This window comes from Glandiceps talaboti, chromosome 2 (genome assembly GCF_964340395.1).
Source record: "Glandiceps talaboti chromosome 2, keGlaTala1.1, whole genome shotgun sequence".
NCBI lineage: Eukaryota > Metazoa > Hemichordata > Enteropneusta > Spengelidae > Glandiceps > Glandiceps talaboti.
The window spans coordinates 27033521-27047031 of NC_135550.1; the positions used below are offsets into that span (position 1 = coordinate 27033521).

The 13511-nt window shown below is 34.3% G+C and overlaps 1 protein-coding gene across 2 annotated transcripts in view; it reads left to right on the forward strand.

Annotated features, from left to right (window-relative positions):
- Window positions 1-6295: 6295 nt before the first annotated feature.
- LOC144450376 (pleckstrin homology domain-containing family D member 1-like) overlaps window positions 6296-13511 on the forward strand; it is a 28369-nt gene continuing 21153 nt past the window's right edge. For both annotated transcript variants that reach the window (XM_078140984.1, XM_078140980.1), the window contains exons 1-3: window positions 6296-6488; window positions 6636-6729; window positions 12916-13005. In XM_078140984.1, the coding sequence (XP_077997110.1) occupies window positions 6382-6488; window positions 6636-6729; window positions 12916-13005 (291 nt within the window). In that variant the 5' untranslated portion in view covers window positions 6296-6381. The remainder of the gene's footprint in view (window positions 6489-6635; window positions 6730-12915; window positions 13006-13511) is intronic.

A 13511-nucleotide genomic window follows, 5' to 3' on the forward strand; every position in this document is an offset into this window, starting at 1 on the left:
TAAATCGTTGTAGTCAATTTAAAAAAAAATATGCTGACACTAATAATTGTAAACACAGTCAATAACAAATTATGACCTTTGCAAATCGATAAATTCAACCCACTTTGAACATGTTTAATAGTAATAATAACAACTGTATCATTAGTGAATACAGTATGGTAAACAACAACAACAACAATTAATAATAACAACAACAAAACATTTTTTTAATATATGAACATAACTATATATATAAGTTTTTCAAAAATTTGGCAAGAGGAAGATGACATTCCATATTTTTTCTTTGTGTACTGAAAATTGGACTATCTAAAATGTAATGTATCTCATCATCAACTAAATTTAAATTACATCTTTTACAAAATCTTAAATCAACAGGAGCTCTTGGGGATCTCCTTCTACCTAATTCTTTCTCTAAATATGATCACTTGACCTAGATTTTGATAATAATTTCCGTAAACTAAAATCCATATAATTTTCAAATTCAAAAATACATTTAAATGACTTGTATGTTCTTAATTTACCCCCCCCCCTTTCCTATCTTTATGACAGTGTTATGCACACTGTCACGGTCAAGATATCAGCACCTACTGAAAGATACAATTTAATTCCTCCAGGGGACAGAATATGTTATCTGAACATTGTAACTATTGATATTTATAGTTGTTCAAGTCGATGGATCGCTCAACTGTAACTTTTAGATTAATGAATGTAATTCTTTTCTTGTTAACTTGTCTTCTCATGAAATATTGTAACAGTAGTTGGCCATGATGTGGTGTGTGTGTGTATGTGTGTGTGTGTGTGTGTGTGTGTGTGTGTGTGTGTGTGTGTGTTTTCCATTTGTACATGTTGACTTTATGTGATTACATTTAACTTGTGTGAGAGTACGGATGGATATTGTGAGTTGTGGAGAAGGTAAACAGGACTTGGGAATATTCCAAATGTAAGATATATCCTAGGTGATGAACAACTGTCATTATTATACAAGTTTGTTATTCTTGTTGCTAAGAATTGTATCTGTATTTCACAAAGTATAGGAAAAAATATTTGATGGCATACAAAAAGTACTTGCACAATATTCTGAGTGTAGAGTTTCATATTGTAGTTAGAAAAAGTAAAGTAAATGCACATATTAAGAAATGGACAGTTTTTGAAATTGATAACTTTAATAAGAACAGTTTCTGTGAAATTTCCTTTTACAAAAAAGAGATGTATCTTTATCTTTGTAATAAGCCCAATAAAAAATGTTATCAAGTACAAAAAAAGCTTGTGTGTGCCTATGTGTACCATACATACGTCGACACGATGTATGTACAAATGGTCACGATGAAATGCCCTGATCATCAACAATCGTGACTCATTTTTCCTTCCTCTTTCATTCACCTTTCGAATATTTCCACCTGCTCATGTATATCAAAAATTAGCCATTTTCCACAGAATGTTTAGTGTTTAGGTGGTAGTGTGATTCATTTGAACGTAGATGATTGCAATAGTAGTTCTCAGATAATTGTAAAGCTATTAAAGTGCTTTGAGCACAGCTCAGGAAAGCGCTATATACAAACCCACACTAATAGCTATGTTGAAAATACACCTACATCCAGGGCGGAGATAGGAGATGAGTGTATACATGATAAATTTTAGAGTTCTAACTAAGTTGTTGCACTTATCAGTGTGCTATTGTGTTCCAGAATGAGATTTTTGACAATTGGAAAATCAACCGGCCACACTAAGCATTTGACCATCTTGACTCAAATTACAACTAACACACCGGGGAATATTAGACAAACATGTCTTTTGTTGTTATCTTTGGATTGAAACTAATAGTTTTGATTAATTTGTATGTTTACTGATCAATTTGCTTGGAATTTGAAAACTGTAATGTCAAAATTAAATCGTTACTGATTTAAAGAAAGCGAGTGAAAGTTCAGAAATAGTACAGGTTACGAGCGCAACGTTGACTCTGTTAAAAGGTCGATGACATTACGACTATTGCGCAATGTGGCATTTTCAATCACACAACAGCCTGAAATCTATCCACAATTGACCACAAACCATGATATTACATGTTTCTTATTATTGCAAAACACCATATAGATTTAAATATAATTTCATAATAAATTCTAGTTTAACGACCATCGTGATATTGTGCAATCATCAACAACATGTTAAAACGATATGTCACGAACTATAATTATTGTATATGAGTCATTGAATTTCACAAATTCACCCCGTAGACAAAAATTTACACCGTATAATCATGATATTCCCGTACTAGATGATAAATAACCACAAGTTCGTTTCGTTTACCATATTTTGTCCGATAGTCATGACTATTCAAAATCGATATAATGTAAGCCTGTTAGCGCTAACAAGTGACAAAATCTGTTTATTTGACGTCCGCCATTATTTGTCAGGAACGATCAGGATATACACATGATATGGCAAGCTTTATATAATAATGCAGGCTAAATGGAGTTTTTGTGAATGTTTTAGCTATATGTTTACAAGCTTAAGGGTAAACTCGATTTTTTATGTGGAAGTGTAACATTGTACAGGCCTATGTACAACAAAACTAAATGATTAAGATCATAATCGAAGGTCCGCGACGGCCGTGTACATCGTGACTGCACTTGTCAATTATCGTGTGATTATTGAACCTTTCGAATAGAATGATCACTTATGGCGACTGACTGGCCTAAAAATTGTATGGTTCCGATTGCACTCATTTCTGCACCCACTACTTCTCGCGAGACTTCACAATTTCACAATGTTAGTTATTTTTAGAGTCGGCACTGAAAAACTAGGTGAGGTCGGGTGACCGGAACCAAACAATTTGTTATCCCGCAGAAATGATGTCAACTATCTAAAGGACAGTTGAGAAAATCATAATCGGCAAAAATTATGAGCAATACTTATTTGTGGTATTACACAAGTATAAGAATAAAATATGCATGAAATCTTACAACGTGTAGGGCTAATGTGCAGGCCAGACAATGATACTACACAGTCCTGATCTACGAATGTAGTTGCCGTATTCTTTTTTTTCTTTAGACCAAAGCGACTATTTAACAGCTAGAGGCCGGTCCACACAACGTCAAAGGAATAAAAATAGATCTCAGTATTTATACGATATAGCTCAGACCACTGAGGATAAAGGGAGTTGACAGAAATACGTCATGTTTTTTCATGACGATGATACTTGCAAAATAAAAACAGACTGAGTGCAGACGATCAAATCGGTCGACGTTTTAGATTTTACGTGACGAGACACACGTAGTCCCTTCGATAACACGGTATATTCATGTGACTGTTAGTACCTTTTTGAATATTACATATAACTGTTAAAACTATTACTAGCATAGAACCCAACATTTCACTTCATATAGTCCGGAAAGGACTATTTACATATGAACCCTTCATTTTTTTACCTAGTTAAGTGTATATAAACATAGCTTGTTTTGATATTCTCCGATTTCGTTTTCCCAGGGTTCTGTAATGTTCCTGAATTGAATGCAAATAGAGTCTTTATAACGTAGACTTCTTCAAGGCCGACTCGTTAAAATTGTTCATATATAATAACAGATTATATCATGTATTTTGAGACTTAAAAACTATCAACTGTAAAATTATGAGTATACCCGCCTTCGGCGGGGGTTATTGCTTAATCTAAAATCATACCCCAGAATAATAGCATAAATATTCTTCAAAACGAAGACAACATTATTGAGATATGCTATGCAAATAGAATCATGACTTCCGAGTAGGCCTTCATATGCATTACAAAAATATCCATACGACATATTCACATCTTGGTGTTTTGTATTTAGAAATATTTTGGAATGTGAAATCGGGAAGTGAGGAAAACACGACATAAGGTAAATCTCAGAGTATCACCGAACACAATCATCGTCGTGTCTGAATATCATGCAGAGTTGATACATAAATTAGACTAGCATTATGATGTCTTTCTGTCTGAAAATCATTTTTACCTCATGCTAGAGGGTCAATATTTATGTAGAAGACGAATGTCGACTTATTCTCTCGCGCACCTATACTGATGCATCTATATCATGTATATATTTGTTTACAGGTGACAGTGTTGTTGAAGCGCGTGCCATGCCATCATCAACTGTGGAATGATGTCGGCGTTCTAACCCATTATGCACATGCGCACGTGGATGCCTATTCTGCCTTTACACCTGTGGATCTATCAAAAAAGAACCCAGACTAAGTATTAATTCATTTTATCTCATTTTATTGTATATTCTACATCATTTGTTTATTATTGCAACTTATTCACTGGTAGAAGACGAGCTCCCTATGCAAGAAATCGAATGTTCGTTATTTTTATGATGAGCCTAAGCAGTAATATTCTATGCGTAAGGAACTTCCGAGACAGTCCGAATAAATAGATGTAAAATCCGACGTTTCAAATAGAAATTCTTTTTCAAGGTATTTATAGGCAAGACATATTAGGTAAACACCTGGATATATCTGAATGTTATGGAACAGAACGACAACCATGCGTGATTAACGGTTATACGTACGTGTGAAAAGTTATAATATTCGCAAGCAACAAATAGAACCCAATAGAACACGCCTGAAATTTAAAATAAGTGTGATTGGACTGGGAATGTTGTGAATAGTCTATTAATTCGAAGGGGTTCCAGCGTTCCGAGACGGGATGATTTCCTCTTCCTTTAACCTCAATAGTTTCTCATCGCCAGACACCTTACAAATTCCTGAAATAGACATATCTGATACACTGTGATCGTTGGTAATAAAATGCATAGATACGGGATAGTTACGATTCTTTTGTCTGGTCAGACGGAGATGTTCCACGAAACGATCACCCAGACGACGTACAGTCGAATCTATATAAACAAACACATTTTTGGCATGGAATGCAATACACTACGTTAGTATTAATACAAGTAAATTTACTCGTAAAAGCCACACTGTTCTTATTCTATTTATACTATGTTTCAGGTAGTGAGAATTCCTAAGTATCTGGATCACGTGGTCGTCCAATTACCCCCCCCCCCCCCCCATCCACCACCAACCATTTCACATGTATAAGGCAGGGATGGAGAGAGGGGGTTGTTTGTTTGTTTGTTTGTGTGTGTGTGTGTGTGTATGTGTGTTTGTTGTTTGTTTGTTTGTTTGCTTGCTTGCGTGTCTGTGGCAGCGTCTGTTCTGAATAAGTCATGGCTATTTGAAAAAAATTACTCAGGGTCACATATCTATTAGCGCGTAACAACTCGCCATTTTGTTTAGCTGCATATGCATTAGACATCGAAAAGCTTAATTTCTTCGTCTTTCATTGCCTTACATTCAAGAAATGTGTCTAGACTATGATGTATTATCTTAGATTTCAATTGGAATTAATCGAGAACACGAAATTACACAATATTATAGCATTGGGTATAGGGGCACCATACCCCAATGATTATCATCCAAAAAAACAAACACTTGTTCAAATCTTTCATATTATATCAACCATAATTTCTGTCTAAATAGATTTGGTGAACAATGATCGAAGCTCGGACATCATAGGCTGATATGAATAAACTAAGTATTGGGCTTAGTCTAAATCCAAGGTTTGTTTACTGAACAAAGTAAATTTTTGCGCCTTGCTAGTCTTGAATACTTTCAAAGTTGTCATTTGAACGTAAAAAAAGAAGACAACGCATGCTTTATTGTAGTATTCATGACTATCACTACCAAAGGTCCTATATCTGAGTACAATATTTTGTTGATTTAGCAAACTATCAAAGTAACCATATTATTCGTGTGCACAGTGCCTGCAGATTGTTTGGTTTCTTGATATTCCATACAATTTGTGTGGTCTTGTACCAGTGAGTTGTAATGATTTTTTAAAACATTTACATTGTGTAATACTTCTACATCCATGGACAATAGTCAACAGTCTACGACCAGACATTCACCTGTGTAATTTTTGCCCAGTGTTTTTTTCTCTCTCTAAATCTAATAATACGAGGATATCTTGGTCTACCTACTAGTAAACCGGTCAATAAGTTCTCTTTCAAGAGAATGTGTGAAATCTACCAGACCTTTCCTATATGATTTTTAAAAAAGAAGATCCAGTTGATGACAAATCTGATCCAACAGATACAAGTATCAAAATAATCTGAATATACAGTCTTGATGACTTTGGTATGCCGCACCGCACCGCGAAGGTTCATTTGTGAGCAAGAACGCCCCCATACGACCATGACGATTTATTCTCTCAAGGACCCATCATGCATCACGTTGTGACCCCACCAGTATTGCACTTCCTTGTAAAGAAGGCCAGCTTAGTAAATACGCACTTCGTATAGTGTTGTATGATTCTCCCAGTCTGGATTTAAAGCTAGCCGCAAAATGACAGAAACTGTCGAGGAATTCGACATCTCTACGAAAGTTCAGATGTGGGGAGTTCTCGGCAAGAAGCCCTTTGGACATTCATCAAATAACAAATGGTCAAAAAGGTTTGTTTTGATAAACTTCAACAACTTCACTTGTGTTAATTAATGGGGTAATAGTATGCACGGTGTAAGTTGTAACCCGCTACCGTAGCAATCAGTATCGAAATCACTTAAGTTTACTGTATTATGTACGTGTTTTATGTCTTGAAGGTTTTTCATGGTTAAAGAAGGGTTCCTCCTTTACTACCCTGAAAATGAGAAGAAGGATTTTGAGAAAAAGCGACATTTCAACATACACCCAAAGGTGAGTTTTTGCACAGTGGTTTTGGGCAGTGCCACGGACCCTTCCAATTTGCACATCGACGCCCATTTATTCCCAGAACATACTGACCACATATTTTCACTGTTAACGTTTTGGCGCATCACTAGATCGAATAGAAGTAGACAGTTCTGTTCAAATATCAACAGTACTGTTAGATCTCAGAATGGTGTGCTTGTAAGTTGTATGCTGACGTACCCCACGACATCGAAAGCTAGTCTACCGGTGTGTAGTTACACACATCACGTTAAAAAAAGTTCACAAAACATGTGGGGAAGCTGTCTATATATGTGATCAACAAACATTGTAAATCAAGCCAAAACCGACATAGGAAGAAATTAACATCCTCTATATACTGTAATACACACATAGAAAATGTATTTGGTTCCCCACCATGCCCCACAAACCAGGTGTATGTTTAAACCGTTTATGTTATCGATTTGCTTTCAAACATAGGAGTAGTAGCAGCAACGAAAACAATGATCCAATCTCTTAAAAGTCTGCAGTGATTTATATAAGCACACATGTGATCTACAATAATTTATTTTGTTATAATTTTATCAAAATAAACCAAATTCAATGTAACCATGGTATCTAAACATTTATAGTGTGAATGCCATGTCTGCAGGGAAGCTATTTCATTCAAACACTTCCTGCTGTTTTTGGTAACAACCACCTAAGCATAACCACAAACAAACAAACAAACAAACAAACAAACAAACATACATACAGAGTGACAATAGTGTATTAAATACTATATGTAATGCCAATGATATCACTTTAGCCTCAGACCACTTAAAAATTTCGTTAGTGGTCTGAGCTTTAGCAGATTGGTTAAGCCTAGGTAAATAGCAAACAAGAGGGAACTTTCTGCTGTGATACTACAAGTTAACAAAATGTATAACTGCATTCCAATACCGAAATTATCAGAATTGTTGAAAAAGTTCTCCTAAAAGGAACACGAAACGGGTGTTTGACATGACCCTACTATTTTGCTGAAAGGGGTATTGACAGGTTAGAGCAGGAAGTTAGTACTGATAAAACATTTTATGATTTGGAGTTGTCAGATTTTTTATTTCAATTTTAGATTACTTGAGACTGAGATGTGTACTTCTAAAACTGTACTCAAGATTTCAGTACAGTTCAAATATTTTAATACAAGGGGAAAATGGTGTCATACATTTGTTGTTTATCTTTAATTGTTGAGCAGGAAGTAAAGTGAGAATTTTTTCACATTTTATTTTATTTAAAACAATCGTAGTTACCTGTCATAACATGCTTCCTTCAGATGCTATAAATAGATTTAAAATGATTCAACAAGTTATTTGGAAGAAGTTATTGAATTTAATTAAATTGAACTTTATTTCACCAGAAAATGAGAACATCACATAAAACAATTAAATGTACACAACAGTTAATAATATATTACCTACAATAAACGTTTACAATAAATGATAGTATGTTTCTAGTAAGGACCATGGATGTAGTCCACTAGGGTCTAATCTAGTCCATGATCCTGACATTATTGTTCTATGTAACCACTTTCCTTGTCTGTGATCTAGTTACTAATTGGTGTGGTGATTTCTAATAAGGGAGTCTCTCTATGGATGAACAAACTTAAAAGAAATGGAACCTAGTTGAAATTACCACACAGACTTAGGACAAAGCTATTTTTCTATCAAACTTTGAAAATACTTTTTTTGGTAAAAATTTCCTTTACTAGGATAACACCAAATGACATACCTACAGGTACATGTATAAACATATTCCACAAAAATGTAAGTTTACATTTCAGGAGGTATTAACAAGTAACACCCATTTATGCTATGTCATGAGTTAAGGATGTGATCTAGAATTAGTGTAGATATAGGTACTCAGGAACTGAATTTGAGGAAATGGCATCATCGCAAACCACAACCATTTTATGGTACCATTCTTAACGAGCCGGTCCCTACTTTTATTTCGAAGTGTAGCGGTAGAAATGATAACCCTGTTTGCGAGAATGAGGAAACAGAAACAAAATCCATGTACATGAGAACAACATGAAGAACAGGCAAAGACAGATATTATCTCTGTTGAAATGTAAAGTAAACAAAGGTACATACACTATCATAGCCTAGGTTGAGGTTCAACCATTAAAGTGACCAAAGGTGAAAAGTAATTACAAAGCTGTGTTTGTGTTTGTAATGCTGTGAATATATTGCAGCCATGTATGGATGTACAGAAGGAATGAATATGATCAATATTTTGGTTGTTGCTGAGAGGGTCAATCAGTATGGGAACATGGTTGCTATCCAAACACATGAATTACATTCACTCATAAGCTCAAATTTCAGAGTTAATTGAAGGACTGCTGTAGTGGAATGATGGCAGCATGCCAACATGTTTCATATGAACCAGATGTTTTCCCTTGAATGTGATTTGTAATATGCAAATTGGCACAGTTTCTTCTGATTTATAAAGCTTGAGGGAATTGTTGATCATACGTGATGCATTTATAATTTGCAAAATACATATAAATCTGTTGATACATTTTATAACATAACAGTAAGTGCTAATGATAGGTGTGTTCTTTCTTGTGAAAATTTTACTTGATGTTCCTTGTGGAAATAAACTAGTACCTAAACTAAATGGTTTTAGAGATGGAAGCCCACAGACTTGACTGTCAAGCTTGATAATGTCATTTACCACTATATGTCAAGGCAGATATCAAAATAGTTGGTCTTAAGGGGTAGTAACCAAGGTCCTCAGTGTGAAGCTACCAGGTTTAGGTGGACACTCAGACAGACTGTAACATGTAACATGTCGATATACCAGCAGGAGCAGTGAATATTTCTTACATGTAATTCTGTTTATTCAGTGTAGAAAGGGTTCAATACCACTACGCATAGTTAGCATACTATTACATGATATGTACAGATTCCACTTCTATGCAAACAATACACCTATCAATATGATACATACTTTCAATAGTACAAATTTACATATACAACTATCCATGGTCAAGATAGTTGTGATAACGCATAGTACATTTTAAAGGATCCACAGTGGTTAAACTATCAATGGTCAAGATAATAGTTGTGATAACACATATTGCAATTTAAAGGATCTACAGTGGTTAAACTATCAATAGTCAAGATAATAAAGGTCAAAATAATAAATTTTAAAGGATCTACAGTGGTTAAAATTAACACAATGTTGACAAATATCATTAACCTATTATCATTTTAATACCAACCAAAACACATACATGGTAAATTTGTCATTCATTCTGTCATGGAATCTTTACTGACCTCGAGATGTGACCTATGTAGTTTGCTTTTTGGCTGCCAACATCATGTTGATGGTTTTTATGCTCACCAGACCCTGTCAGTTACTGATTGATTAGAAATTGTAAGGTGTCAAATGTCAGTTATCATAACACAGAGTAATAAGTGTAATCATTAAAATCAATATAATTGTTATGTTTGTCTATTTAGTATTAAAATGCTGAACTTGACACATTACAGAATGAATGATGAGTGAATCAGTGTGAAGCCTTTCTATTCCTTAACTTACTTCTCTTCTTCTAACAATGTAGATTAGCAATGGCAGTGTAACACTTGATTTGAATTCATAATCATTCTTCGTTACATCTTCAACAGATCATGTTATTGTATATGTTGGAGCAGTCGCAAAGACAGTCGCACTTAGTGTTTACTTCAAACAGAGATTCTCAGTTGTACTCGTATTTTCCCAGTTGAGGGAGTTGTACATACCTGATGTGTTGACATGTCTAAAGATCTAGTTACACCTCTGATATGTTCATGCATGCGGTCCTGTACATTAACAGATCATATTATTGTACATGAATGTAATGGTATCTCAATAAATAAACTTACATATCACATTGGCAAATTAGCAATGTAATCCAAATTTTAGAAAAAAGCTGTGCCTCATAGAAACTGCAACCTGTTCCCACAAAAATGTTAAAACCAGGAAAAGTGTGTCACTCTATTTGTGAAGTAGAATACTGGGATTTTGGATTTAGCAAAGATTGATATTTATAAGTGTATTTAGGTTGTGTTGGACTGACATACATAGAAGTGAATTATCAGTACATGTTACATGGTAGAGTTTGTGGGTTATAGATACAATATAGGATTGACATTGTGTGAGTCAGCTGCACAGCTGTCAATGACTAAACACATAGTCTATGGTGAATTACTGATCAATACTGTATGGTCACTGTCAGCTACTAGTACTACTAGTTACTACATATTGGTGGTGACTAGGGTCAGCCACTCTACTATTACTGACATGTAGAATGTCGGCTGTCACTTCTAAAAAAAGACTGAGAACAGAATGCTGTCATACATCAGTCAACTTTACAATGAAAGTGCATGTACATAGAATCTATAAATGGTATGACAATAAAATATATACCTGTCATGATAGTGTGAAAATATGAATTTGTAATAATATAATAATATCGTCTGTAAGATACAGACATTCCTGCCAGGCCACGCTATCAGCCAGCACTCAAGAAGTGGTTAAGAAGCCTGATAAGACTGAACAACACAATGTATTGCACAGTTTAATAATACCATTGTCAAAAAATTAGCAGTATTTCATTCTTATACTTATAGGAAAAATTTCAATGATAAAATAAGTTTGAGAAGATTCATCTTTCCAAACTCACAACCAAGCCAATAAAACCTTTTATTTTATTATACGGTGTTTATGATGTCTGACTTAGATAAGATATCTCATATTGTATGGATTGCTGTGTTTTGTTATGATATGGAAGTACCCAGGCATATGCACATTGCATGAAACACAAGTACATAGACACGGTTACAAAAGGTATTTATGGCATCTGTGTAGAAACACTACATATTTGCCATCTTGGGGTTATGTGTACAACTCCACCCATATCGTTAAAGGCATTTCCAAAAGCTAAAATTACACTTTGGTTTAGATATCAAATATACCACAATTATCAATTTGAAGTATTTGTTCTGTAGGCGTTGTATCATTATCCAGACATAGAGACATTTAGATTGATGTTGCTATGTCAAATAAATGCTACCCTGGGATACATGCACATTTTCCAGTAACCTCAAACCACTGTATATTCTTTATAGTGGTCTGAGCAGCAACACAGGACAGATTGATTCCATGTTAGAATACCTGTTGTACCTGGTTACACGACCTATGCTGGAATACTTTGTCAAAAATATGAACTTGTAGAATGCTAAACAATCACCAAATACCTTCAAACAAATTGTGTATTTTATTGTCAAATTTTCATTATTTTCAAATTTCTAGATAAATATGTTGTTTGTTCTTTTCCTCAGCATAGCTCCGGGAGATGTATTTTGCCAATCGAAATCTGTCACTGAAATATATACTAGTATGCATATGGTACATCTCGAACAAATCAAAATAATCTCGTAGGCTGTACCCTTAAATCATCAAATACAAAAATGTTATAAATAAAGCATAGTAGAGATTTCATACATTGCAATATAGGTAAGATTAAACAAACAATTTATGTATGGTAGCTTGTTAGTAGATAATTTATACAAACAAAATTTAGACAACTTTACATGTTTAGAAAGAGGACATACATGTACATGCTGGTTGACAGACCAAATCTTTAAAATTCTGACTCTCTGTCTCACTTCAGAATATAGAACAGAAAATAAACGTATAAGTATTCATGCCTTTACATGCAAGTCCCTAAAGTAGCTAGATGTCGTGACAGGAAGTTCAATTATTAGACCTTGTAATGAAGTGAACCTTGTAGGGATTTCATTTCGTTGCATTAACTTCTTAATGTGGTTGACGGCTATACATGTACCTGTCATTATTGGAATATACCAAATGTTTATAGGTAGATTCTTACCCTTTGGCATCCTTCTTGATGTTAAGCATGAGCACTGTGTACATTCATTCATCCTTGCATAGTATGTATTTCTGCTTTTTACTCAGTAATAGTCAATCTAAATACATTGTAATATAAAGCATATGAAAATTATTCATCCTTGCAATATTGTCATCTCATTTTGCTTTGTAAGAAACTTCACCAGAAGCTTTTTATCATCTGCCCCACATCTTTACTCTTTTGTTAACATAAGTGTTTGGTGATGATAGCATTAATTTTTCTGTATTTTGTTTCATTTTCAGGGTGTTATACCTCTTGGTGGTTGTATCATTGAATATTATGATGATCCTATCAGAAACTGGTCATTTAAAATTGAACATGATGATTTCAATGTAAGTATATATGGAACCATAGCCCCTACACATAGGGTCTATGTAAGGTGTTAATTACAGACATTGTTTTATGTATCATATAGGATCTATGATGGAATTTAGTATTGAATTTATGGATTGTAATTTACAAATTGTCATTTGGTATACCCACAATACCAACAAATATTCAATCTTCCTACCAAGTCACTAATGAAATTACATTACATGTATGTACCAAGGGATGATACTTGTTAGTAGACGAACAGTGACAAATTGTCAGTCATTTTTATGAAATTTAATTCAATATCACAACTGTTATTGTAATCAGATTATAGTTTTGTAAAACTATAAAAGAAAACTTTGACACTGATAGATTTCTAAGGCTGTCTACAAAGACTGTTTTATAGAATGACAGCAAAATGGCTGACACCAATTCTTAGCACTCAGACAATACAACCTGCATTGTCCACAACTAGCATATCAAGGAATAAATACAATGTAGATGTGACTCTTGTGAGTCATCACGT